The sequence below is a fragment of the Corvus kubaryi genome, unplaced genomic scaffold (assembly GCF_017639235.1).
Source record: "Corvus kubaryi isolate FWS band 111438036 unplaced genomic scaffold, C.kubaryi_AGA036_p1.0 split3-73, whole genome shotgun sequence".
In the NCBI taxonomy this organism is placed as follows: domain Eukaryota; kingdom Metazoa; phylum Chordata; class Aves; order Passeriformes; family Corvidae; genus Corvus; species Corvus kubaryi.
The window spans coordinates 38,702,201-38,714,859 of NW_024582091.1; the positions used below are offsets into that span (position 1 = coordinate 38,702,201).

The 12,659-nt window shown below is 38.6% G+C and overlaps 1 protein-coding gene across 18 annotated transcripts in view; it reads right to left on the reverse strand.

The window, feature by feature from the left end:
- Positions 1–12,659, reverse strand: part of SYNE1 (spectrin repeat containing nuclear envelope protein 1) — a 294,381-nt gene that overhangs the window by 41,816 nt on the left and 239,906 nt on the right. For all 18 annotated transcript variants that reach the window (XM_042016475.1, XM_042016490.1, XM_042016480.1 and 15 more), the window contains 9 exons: positions 12,396–12,529; positions 10,771–10,975; positions 9,367–9,549; positions 8,238–8,384; positions 7,043–7,197; positions 6,585–6,732; positions 2,765–2,859; positions 1,529–1,763; positions 629–823 (listed from right to left, as the gene is read on the reverse strand). In XM_042016475.1, the coding sequence (XP_041872409.1) occupies positions 629–823; positions 1,529–1,763; positions 2,765–2,859; positions 6,585–6,732; positions 7,043–7,197; positions 8,238–8,384; positions 9,367–9,549; positions 10,771–10,975; positions 12,396–12,529 (1,497 nt within the window). The remainder of the gene's footprint in view (positions 1–628; positions 824–1,528; positions 1,764–2,764; positions 2,860–6,584; positions 6,733–7,042; positions 7,198–8,237; positions 8,385–9,366; positions 9,550–10,770; positions 10,976–12,395; positions 12,530–12,659) is intronic.

The following is a 12,659-nucleotide window of genomic DNA, read 5'->3' on the forward strand; positions in this document are numbered from 1 at the left end:
TTGCTCTGGCTGCCGGAGCACCTCCTCGCCCTCCTTCACTGACCTTGGTGTCCGCAAAGTTGCTGCTGTCACACTGTCTCACTCCTCTCTCTGGATGCAATTGCTCCTGCACAGTAATTTTTTTTTTTTTAATCTTCTTAATTCTGTTATCCCACCATCACAGTTGGGCTCAGCTGTGGTCAGCAGTGGATCCAACACGGAGCCAGCTAGCACTGGCTCCATCAAACACAGGAGAAGCTACTGGCAGCTTCTCACAGAAGTCATCCCTGCAGCTTCCCCCTAGAAACACTTTGCCACTCAAACCCAATACAAATATGTATAAAAATTAAACAAAATTGTACAAAATAAAAGAAATTTTTGCTCTATTTTGAAAATAGGAGTGGTATGAATATATTTTATTGGCAGTATTCTGGAAATATCAGTTAAAATATATCAACTGACGGGCAAGCCTGTTGTGAAGTGTTACCACTCCCAGTTTCAGAGGTGGTGAAGGGAAATTGTTAATTCATGTACTGCATGTGCAGTTCCTGTATTTGTGTTTGTCCCTTGAGAATGCTTTCCTTCACCAGGGTTCACAGTAAGAAAGCACAAACTTGCTGAAGAAGTACAGAAGAAATTGCACACTTACTTTTAGCAACACAGCAAGCTGTTTCTTTTGTTGCTCCAGTTGAGTGCTAACTATCTTCCAGCGCTCCTGGATTTCAGTAAGCTCTGCCTGCAGGACTGCCTCAGCTTCACTGTCAGCAGAGAGCAGCAGTTGTTTCCCAGCTTCCACTGTGAGGATGTAACTCCCTTGCTGCCTTAAGAGAACTTTCTCTTTAAGCTGAAAATATTAATAGTTTTCTGTCAGCTTTGTCTTTTTAACTACAATTAACAATTCAGTAATTCACTCTCAAGGCCATACTTTAACTGGTTGCATACCCTGTCTTACGCATGAACTACGGCCCAAATGCTTTACCTTAACATTTTCACAATCATTTATTGCAGCAGACATTTATAAAATTTCTCAAAGGAGATAAAGACATGAAAGACTTCTTTCTCCCCACTAATGTCAGTGTCTCAATTGCTCTTAAAGAGAAAGAGTTCCTCTCGAGCTGTTATGTTTATAAGGGTTATTATCATTATATCCACCTTCCAGCTAAAAAGCTCGAAGACACCAAGCTGCTCACTAGATACTGTTAACCTCACATGAAGATGGACACTCAAGGAATCCTTGTTATCTAGTATACATTCCTCAAACAGGTCATCACTATCTTTTCAAGACCGTTTCAGTGTGACACTGGCTGAAAGCAAAAACAGAAGCAAACACGGCTTGTGAGGAGGGCCCAGTAAGTTCTCTATTTCGTGTTCTTTATGCACTCCAACTTTGCTTCCATCATGCTACTGCTTCTGATGTTACACCAGTTCCAAACAAGAACTGGCAGAGCAGACAGGCTGAACCTAAGACATTTAAAACAATGTTTTAAATGGTGAAGACTGTAAAAAAGGCAGGGATTTTTTCCTTTTTCTTCAAACACACTGGGCATACCTGCACTTCATCCAGCAGCACTCTTGCTTGCTGCAGTGGGATAGGAACGCTGCCCAGTTCAGTCACTGGCTGACAGGACATCTCCAGCAGCCACTTGCGCAGCTTATCCACCATCTCCCTGTAGCGCTGCCACTGCTGAATCCGGCTGTCAATGATCCCCCTCATCTGCTGTGCCCGGCGAATTACTCCTTGCCACTGATTACTCAGAAGAGTCAGATTCAGATTAAATTCATCCCTATTACAAATAGATTAATAAAAATACATAGTAACCTTCATACTTCGATATATTTGCTTCATGAAATAATCTGAAGGGAAAAGGCACACAGAAACGGTGTCTGTCTGTCAGTTAAAAGACATTAAGAGAAAAGCACTGAAGTCTCATGAAGGCTGTCTGAGGCTAAGTACTTCACACTTCAAGTACCGGGAGAATTAAAGGGATCCAATAATTGAGACTGTAAAACCCCAAACCTTTAATGTACAAGACTCTTCTACCATCTTCCCAGAAATACACAAAGAAAACCCACAGGTTTTGCCAGTTTGGATTAGTCAAATTCACAGTAAATCATGGAGATTTCACAATTCACCCCCAGATTTACTACTGAGTTCAAAGCAGGAGTAAGATACACATAGCATTAAAAAAATTCTCATATTCCAATAAACAGTTCATCTTAGTACCACGATAACCTTAGCAAAGTCAGTGTATATGCACAAGTGTGAAACCATCGGTGTTCCACTGATTCTCATTCATTTGACCACAAGTTTTTAAAATAAAATCCTAAGTAACAATGAATTCCTACTACATCACATTAAGGCTGCAGGTGTTCTTAAATGGCAATAGGGAATCCTCCTGGTAGAGGCAAATCCCCAGGTGGTATAAATCAAATGAAATCCATTAAATGTGTCAGTGCAGGCTCCTTTGGTGAAAGCGACATTTTGAAAATACATTGAAACAGATATGTATGGAGCGCGCTCGATATTCCAAGACAAATCTTTGTCAGAGAAGCAGCCTCAGAAGGTTTTTGTATCCCCAAACGCATTCACATACCCCATAGCATTCTAATGAACACTGTCTTAAGATCTGGCTAATTAACAGCTTAACCACAGCAGTAGTAACTTCCACTTCAGAAGAGCATGATCTGAACACTGCCATCTGCCACCTCTTCTGTTAGGAAGTCTCCCACTAGCCTAAGTATTACTTCACATAACCAGCAGCAGCAACAATACAGCAATGTCTACCTGTCATCCACCTGTCCTTGTTCTAGGAGGTGCTGCCCATCAGAGATAATTGAATGCAAAATCTGCTGGCGGCTGAACATCTCTGCCTGGAATAGCTGTTGTACAGGAGACAAGGATGTTAAAATAAGATCTTACATTTTAATTCTGTCTGTATGCACTGATAAAAATGAATTTTTATATATTTAATCTCATGTCAGATTAATTCAATGGGAGTTTTGTCATGACCTTAGTAGAAACATATTGAAAACTCTCATTTTAGATTTACTTGCTGCTTCTAGTAATTAATATTAGTTCCTCAACACCAATATTATAAAGATAAATTATATCAACAGGATCTAGGTTTTATGTTTCTGAGTACAGTTGTATTATTGACATCATAATTTACAATGAAATTTACAACAAAAAAGGTATTTTTCGCTTGTAAAAAGAAAGGGCACTTTTTATTTTCTGACACGTTGAAGAATTTTATAATCTTTTGCCTTGTTACACAGACCGTGTGTGAGAGTGTTATATAAACTTTTAATACACTTCTACATTGCCAATAGAACTTTAAAAGAAATAGACTATAAATTTTCTATAAAAGAAATGTATAGGAGCTAGAAATCAATTTTCCATTTTTTCCACATTTTCATATTCATTTTCCTCACAAATAATAATAGCATAATAAACTTCCACAATATTTTTAAAACCCTCTTATTACTTAAATGTAACTTAAGACAAAAAATTACCTAATTACTACCTAAGCAAACATAACTCAAGTGTATATACTAATTAAATTTATTTTTAAAAACATCTTTTCTTTTAGTAATGAACTATGTCTCTACGTAAGGTTCTTCAGGAATATTTTTATGTTCATGAAGGCGCACTCAGGCACACACTGGACCCACTCTGTGCTCAAAAGGTTTACTGAGAGATTGGAAGAAAAAGCAAACTGGTATGAAGCTTTGGATTTTTCTTCTTTAGTTAGTGATGGTATTTGCAGTTGACAGAAGTTCACCCTTGCCTGAACTAAGAGGCACTATTCTCCAAGTCTAGACCACTCTTGTTATATGGCCTCCTGCCAGCTCAAATCGTGATAGTAACAATCCCTGCATCTGCACCTGCCAGCAAAACACCCACTGGCACCTGCACACTTAAACCTCTCAAGCACATTGCGTGTAGTTTAGGACTTCTAGACGATGCAGTAATTTTTCAAAATGAGATTTGCCTCTCTGAATCACTGAGTTAACTCTGAAAATTCTACTCAGGTCATAAATTTTCCCATAGAAAGAAAGAATGTTGTCTGGTTTCTTCACAGAAATATTTGATACTGTTCTTTGAATACCCTGGCACTTATCATTGACTGAGCCTGAATCAGAAGGAAACTGAACACTATTATTATCACATGAATGAAGCCACAAGTGTGGCACTGAGAATTTCAGAGAGCTGAGCAAAAAGGCAGAAATTTTACATCTATTTTTGTCAAGTTACGGGACATGAGGCACAGAAGGCAACAGCATCTACCAGCACTTTTGAAAGATTGAGACTAAACAACACAACTGGTTGCAACTTGTTAAACAATTCCCCCTGCCCAAAGACCCAACCATCCCCCTCCCCTAAAAAACCCCCTCAAAAACCTGAAAAAACCCCAAAACTAAAAACCAGCAAAACCAATTCCTCCAAAAGGGAAAATTTTAATACTTTTTTAGGAGGACAGGTGAAATAAAAGCTTATAGAACATGAGGAACTCTGCTTAGAGCAGATGTATTCAAGCCCTACACAAAAGTAGAGATATTTCGGTCACCATCCACTTCCTTTCCATATTTACACTCTGTACATAAGAGGGATACCCCATTACCTGGGACTACCTGTCACCCAAATTTATTCTCATATGTAGATCACCATGAATCACAGAAATAGGTATTCAAAGGAGGAGGAAAGGAGGGCAAGCATTGAAATGGACAACACCAGCACACAGTAAAAAATTCGGTAATTGAGTTGGCAAGGAACTTCCTTCCCCTTCCCCTGCCAGCATTTTTCAAGCACTTGTCTCAGTGAATTCCCACTGCATGGGAGTCTCAAGCACTGTGCCATGTACTGGAGAACCATGCAAGAGTGATTATGAGATTGTCTTGGCAGACTGATGCAGATGTCAGTGTTAGCACATGATGTCTGTAAAAGCTATCACCGCCACCTTGTAAACTTCACCAGGAAGATATTTCTAAATAAGGCCACTGAGGTGGTTGGGGTCTTCTCTGGGTAAAAACCAGCAAAGTTATGAGTCACTGGAAAGGCAATAACAGAGCTGGAAGCATTTCAATATCCATCCTGGGAATTCAGGTGGACAGAACATTTTCTCATTATTTTCAAAAATACAAAGCAAAAAAATGTGGAAATGCACCTCAAGAAGTTGAGATTAGACCCTTTCAGCAACAAGGAGTGGAAAGAAAAATTTTTGTGACTATCAGGAAGCACTGAAAAGGACACTTTGTAATGAATACATTTTGATTATAAAAAAAGCCAAAAATAAGACTTAAAAAAAAAAAAAAAAAAACAGGTTTCTTTTTTTAGGATGAACTGCAGTATTTAGAAGACCAGATATTAATTATCTTATTCTGAGATGACTTCACAGTTGCAAAAAAAGGGCTTAAACAGAGTGTCCAAGTAACATTCATCTGCTCAGATCAAGGTTTCAGGAGAGAATTAAGCTGAGATCTCAAGACAAACAAATGCAAGAAGATTGCCCTAACTCCCTTCAAAAAATTACAGCTATGACTAGACACAACAACAATAGGAAATTATCCACTTAGTAAAAATTTCTGGACATTCAAATCTCAAAGACCTGAGATGTTTAAACTTACAAAGAGACTGTCCAGTTAATGCTGGCAGCAATGAAAGGAAATTAAATGGATGACATTTGTGAAAGCAAAGGCAGTTAGATGCTAAAGCAAACGTACGCTAAAAATGGTTGTGAATTACTTTTTGCTATCAGACACTCATTCAAACACTATGCTGTGAGATATAAGGCAAGAGAAGGGGAAGGACATAACTCTTCCTGTAATCTGGCCTGAGTCTAGGGGAAGGTCAGCTGAAAAAGTTGTGGGAACTGAAACTACTGCAGCCACATGGGAGCTCTGGTATGAAAATTGACTTCTTTTACTTGATCTTTACCAGGATTCTTGGCAGTAACAATATGGGTGGAGAAAAAATGTGCACCACTTGACTTCACAGAAGAATCATAAACTCTGAATCTAGTACTAGTAAAAACTCTGAATCAGTTTTTCCCTGCAGCAAAAGCTGTGCTAGTTCTTGATTTGTTACAAACAGACAAACGACTCCAGCATGCAGCAAAGACCAATTCAGTTTGTTCTCCAAGGAAATGTTATCAAATGGAAGCGCCATGGTGAGTCATATAACATGGTAACTGACAAAAAACTCTTAACATGTTCGATGCTATACGCATTGATAATTTAGTAACAAATAAACAAAATCAGAATAGATATTTTCTCCAGTTATGACTGAAGACAAAGAGCCAAATGGCATGAGAATTGTTAGGTATTTGCAGGAGCTTTGGTTTCCTTGGTACAAACCAGACTGAAGTAGACTAAATGTAGGGGACGCACTCATAGGCATAGTGACGCATTATGCACAAACACAGACACTCACATCCTCCTCCACACTGGCTATTGTTGACATATTTGCATGCTTCTGTTTTTAACAGAAGGTGCACACCAATACAATTCAAGGCATGCTACTGTATCATTCAAAAAAAGAATGTGCATTCCTTCTATGTATAAATAGTATGTGTTTTAGCTATGTATAAATATACATGACTACTTGCCTCGTGTTCCCTCTGTTGCTCTAAAAGCCTTTGGTAGTTTCCTGAAACCTCTACTGCCAACTTCTGCTCAGTCTGAACTAATAAATCCATCCAAGTTCCACATTTCTCCAAGAAGGTCTGCTGCTGCAGCAAGAAAGACTGCAGCTTACTGAAAGAAAGGAAGAAAGATGGATTCAGGTAACTCCAAATCAGATGGCAACACCTTTCCCACTTAGCTGCCTCATTCAGTTTATTTAGCCAATACTTGGAAAAGAAGCAGTCCTACTCGTTTCAAATTACGGTAATTTGTGCCAAAACCTACTTCTCAGCTCAATGGCTTTGCTCTTTACTTTTAAGTACACCAAAAAAAAGGAACTTTGGTTAATAAAATATCTGAAACATTTTCTATATTCTGCAAAAGGTATACTTTCTAACTTGTAATTGAAGAAAACTCTGTAACAATCTTTATTTATCCCCACCTGAATCTCTCTGTAGTCTGAGATGAGATCAGAGACCAATGTCTGTTCAGGTTCTGCATCCTTTTGATTTCTTTGTCATTCAGAGGAAGCCTGTAACCCAGCTCATTAAGACGGTCCAAATCTGGGGCCATGCTGCTGAACTTCAGCATTTGACTCTGCAACAAACAATAAAAGTGATAACTGGGAAGTTCAGGAATTACATTATTATTGACTTCAAAATTATGAACTAACACTCATTTAAATTTAGAACGGCCTTGGTTGCCACCAAGTGGTCAGCAATCTCTATGCCAGGAAAAAACTGCATTTCCAGTTTTCATCTTCTGGTTCCAGACCAGGAGAAGTTCATGTTTAAATGTGTGCAGAGAAGTATACTCAAATTGCACTGAAATGTTTTGCTGAATGGGGGATTTACAGTTCAGAGCTGCAGAAGTAGGCTGGTGTTCGAAGCCATACATTTTTACTGTCAAAATAAATGAGCTTTATTCCTTGCTCCTTAGCCTGAATTCTAGGCTGGAAAATTCCCACTGAAATTATTCAACTTTTTATTTCTAGGTTTTTGTTTTGCAGTACAGAAATACTCAATTCACTACATAAGGAAAATGCTCTGCTTTTTATCATGTCCAAAGTGGAATTCTGTCTATAGTTAATCTTGATAGAAAAAGAATGGAAGATTAAAATGACAAAAACAGCCTACATGACAAAGTTCAGCAACTTCTTGTCATGGCCACTGAAAGAAGGAGAGGGAAAAAAGAAGCCCCACAAAAAGAAGTGTGCAAGACCTCAAATGGAGATGACAGTACAAAGCATGAATGCTTCTTCAGTATATCAAGATACCCAAAATGTATGAATTACTTCATACCTAAATGAGATACCACTGAGACAGGAATTAATAAATTCAAAAAAGTTGTGAGAAAACAAGATGAAGGAAATCTCCAAAAACTGTTGAAGTTTCCATTCCCATTTTTATCCATTATTAATTTTACTCTGGAAAAGTTTGACTGTCCTTCTCAACTTTACTCAGGGACAACGTAACAATCATTCCTTGTCTGCCATCAAACTTCCAAGTTCTCAGTCTTACACTTTTCATGAGTGATAGTCCTTTACCACATATAGAATGCATGCGTGGTATCTGTGCATACCCTGTACTACAAATAACAGAGGAAAAACCCCAGCACTTCCTGTGTTTATTAGTCACCTTGAGTTGCTCCATTCTACTCTGTATTGCCAAGACATCAGATGAGTGACTGGGATCCTGTTCTTTCAATGTTTCTTCTGCTTCTGTTATCCAGGTCTCCAGGACTTCCAGGCTCTTGGCAAAGGTTTGATAGTCCAGGGCTCCAGCCTTGAATACAAAAGGATCCACAGTTTTGGTTTTGCAGCCTCCTTACTGATATTACACTCCTGGTTATTCTCATTACAGATTTGCTAACAGTTGAATTGGCTAGTAGCAATTGTAACTGCTGCTTTGCTTGCAGACTGTGGAATAAGTTTGACTTTTTTTTTAGGTTAGAAGAGGATTTTTGATCATAGGAAAGGCAACATTTCAGCAAAGTGCTTATCTCCTTATAACCTTTTCTAACTTTCTTTTATGAAAGTAACTCCCCTGTTTAATTTACTGCCAGCAGAGATGACTAGTCACTCTATTGCAATTTTAAATTAAGAACTTTTCCTGTGTTTTGTCTTCTCACAGCACAGTGATACTATAAGCACATCTCAGACACTTCTGGATTTCTTGGGTAAATCCTCTTTTCTCTCAAACAGAAGCTGCTACCTTTGTGGCTTTTTCAACCTAATAGTTTCCTATGGAATACATTCTTCCACTCCTTTTTTGCTCTTCAGTCCCTGGTGACACAAGCAATTTGGCAACCTCTATTAAATAGGCTTTGACACAAATGGTAGGCATCAGTTTGATCACTGACACTAATAGGAACCACAAAAATCAATTCCACACAATATTCCGAATCTCTCATTTCTTTTACTGTTAAAGAAACAGGTGGGAAAAGTGGTTGTCTTCAGGGGAGCAGTAGCTGTGGATACAGTTGTTAGCACTACTGTTGCGTGCAGAAAGCCTGGCCACCCTGGCATTCCAGACATTTCCTGCATGAGATTTGGTATCCTCTTCCCAGAATTTGGACCTTCTTCCAAAGTCTCTTTCCTGGACTTCAGCATATTTTCTACTCTCAGCTTTGGCTTCCAGGGAAGTCTAGGAAAGGCTGATGAACAGGTAACACTACCCTCTTTTCCCAGGCAGATTTAGCTAATTTATATCTTTTCAGGTACCACAGGACGATCACATTTGAGGACTGTTAACACTGTCTGCATACCTGAAGTGCAGCCTGTTGCTTGCGGAGCGCCTGCTCTAGGCTTGACAGATTCTGGTTCAGAGAGAGATGATCAGACTGTATGGCTGCTGCTGCTGAAGCCTCCACCTGGCGTTTTAGCTCCTCCCCCAGTTCTTGAAGAATAACCAGCGACTCCTGGGCTGTTTTCAAATCTGTGAGTACATCCTGTGGCATCACATTGAATAAGGACATGAATAGTTAACCTGACACTCTGATTTAATCCCCTGATTTAAAGGAAGAATGAAATGACTGAACTCAAGCACTGTAAGGAAAACTTCTATTTACTACTGCATTTCAATATTAAAGTTTCCAGTTACATTCTGTATGAGTCAAAAAATAAAAAGATACGTCAAAGAACCTGTACAGAAAGGAACAGAAAAAAGACACTGCTCAGCTACCTTTGCGCAAGCCTGAGTTGTTGATGAGACAGTAACTGCTGAAAGAAATCCTTTGAATTTACTGACATGATGGTCCTAAGCAGTGGCAGCCCTCACTGTGAATTGATTCAAGTGTAGATCTCCCTTTTCTTCCTGCTATGATTTACCAGGAGGGCTGAAAAAATAACTTTGTTAAATAGCTTAACACAATGGTTAAAGAATGGGACATCAGGAAATAAATTATTTGAACCGAACAATTTGAATTGCCAGTCCACGGTGCCTGACCATGGCAGCAAATGCTCTGAAAAATCATGAACATGTTTATTTTTTAACACTAACATGTTTATTTTTCTCACTGTAATTATTTTGCTTGCATTGAGATAATTAATATTTTATTTTTTTGGTCAATGACACTTAACATTAACTTAAGCTCAAAAGAACCAAAATGTAAGCACAGAGAGAAGACAAACTACTCTGCTTGTATCTTGAGATAAAATCTTGAAAAAGGAAGAATATCAAGGTTTCAGAGTGAATAGTGTCCTTCCATAATGAAGTATAAAGACATCTCCATCATTCTGAAAATGTGAATGGTCTTGATTGGTGGGAATACAGTCGAAGGATTTTGTGTTTCTTTCTATTATAAGGAACTCAGAAGACTTGGTAGAGATACTTTCCCAAGCAAGAATACCTTCATTAAGCAGGGACTTAAGGCTGAATCAAATGATATAATTTATGCACCTTCTCCAGAGAGAAGACTTTAGATACCAGCTTCTGAAACAACACCACAGCAACTAATGGAGGGATCAAAATTTAGAGACACTCATGAGATTTGGGTAGCAGATGTAAAGCTGTCTCTCCTGTGCCTAAGCTGCATCAGTAAAATGAAAGATGTTAATATAGAAGATTCTATTCTAAAATACCAACTATAGAGTTTAGTAATGGAGAGCCTCTTGAGATGTTTTTTTAGCCCCCAGAGCTGAGAAAAGCTGCAAAGCTTAACTGAACATACATTACAGTCCCGAATCCAAGTAGTAACTTCATCATCAGCAATGTCTTTGCTGGTTGCAGTCTTCAGGAGTTCATTGGTCTGGTCTTCTCGCTGATGGACTGTGGAAGAGCACTGCTGGTAGCAGTCCTTGTACCTCTGCCACAGCTGGAGCAGGGCCCTGCTGGCACGCAGCCGCTCCGCAATCTCCTGCAGGAGGTTGTTCCACCTGGTGAAGAGACTGCATGAGTGATCGAAGCCTGGGAGTCCACAACAACTATATGTGTCCCTCTTCCTCTCTGCTGTTTCCCATGGCCTCTTGACTTTTAAAAAATTTGGTAATAATCAAGATCCAGACATTTGATAACAAAAATACCAAACCAACAAATATGCTGGCAGGCTGTTCTGACCTGTCACAATGTGTCTGATCTGTGCTACATCTTGGATGCTGTTTATTAATGATTGTGATCAGAGCTGCAGCACCCTTTTTGAAGTGAATCTCCTGCTATTTCCACTTAGTACCCTCAGCCTCACAGAGCATCCGTGACCAACCATGCACTGCCAATAGCAGATTCCTGTGAGGACCTAAGAGGCCCAGAACATATGTAAATAAGACACCATTTTTTCTCCTGCAATTTCCTCCCAAACTCTGACACAGAGGGTTTAAGTCATAAAGCTCTTTGTAACTCACTTGTAAAATACTCCCAGACATATTAAAAATCTTTATATTTATATTATCCAATTAAATAAGCAATTTCCCTTTGAATTATTTCTTACAATAATACCCCATTGAATTTTTTGCTCTAATAGCAGCCAAGAACACATACATTCTCAAATGTGCTGGCAGTTATCAAACTGCCTAATTGTTTCCTTACCAAAGAAAACCACAATATTTCTCAATTATTACTGTATGATGAAAAAGCAAAGGTTCTGAAGCAAAAATTCTGTCAGCCGTCACTGAAATGGTTAAATTCTACAGTATCTTTTTTGAAATGGGGCTAAATAATCCCTCCCCCCACTTCCAGTTTCTAGGACAGGACTGAACAGAGACTAAAATAAATTTGGCATGACTGTTTTCAAAAAAATTTCCAGCTTTCCACAAAACTATCTTTTTCCTTTTGGATCCTCTCTTCCTGGATCTGCTCTGAGTAAACCCTTTTACTGGTTCTTGCCTGAATTTAAAGCTCAGGAATCTGTTTGCCAAGGTACTGGTAAGGAGCTCAGATCTTCCCGCCTATCATGCTCTTCCTACAACTAGAAATAATAACCTAAAATTTGGGGAACCTGATGCAAACCACTGAACCACTGCAAACAAAATTTTCAGACACAATTCTCAAATTTCAAGTGCAGTATTATTTTCCAGCATGGTATTTATGAATCTTGGTTGGCAGTCAAGCATAGAGCAAAACTACTGACGGTAATGTCCAAATGCTCATTGGAGAAGGTATTTCTTTTATGGTTAACAGTAAATGAGAGTTTTACTCCAGTCCTTGGCAAAAGGAATAATAGTGCCCTGTTCCAACAAACCCCTCATGACCTCAGGAACTTAAAATAATAAAATATAAGAAAAATAGAGATAATGGAAAACTGGGTAGTGGATAAATACAGATTTGCTACTGAAATGAAAGTTTAACACAGACATTTTCTACCTCATATTCACTTCTTTCAAAGTGTTGGTAAGTGTTTCAGTCACAGGTGGGTGACACTCTTTCAACAATTCATTTGTCACAGAACCAAATTTCTGTAAGCTGCTCTCTTGTTTTTCCAATTGATCTTGTAGGCTCTAAAGTAGAATAATAACAAAACAAAACCATGAGTTATTAAAGTTCCATGATGTAGAAACATTTCAAAATAGCATGTATCAATTGCATTAGATTATGAATGAAAACTTGATTTCATGTGTTTCATATAAA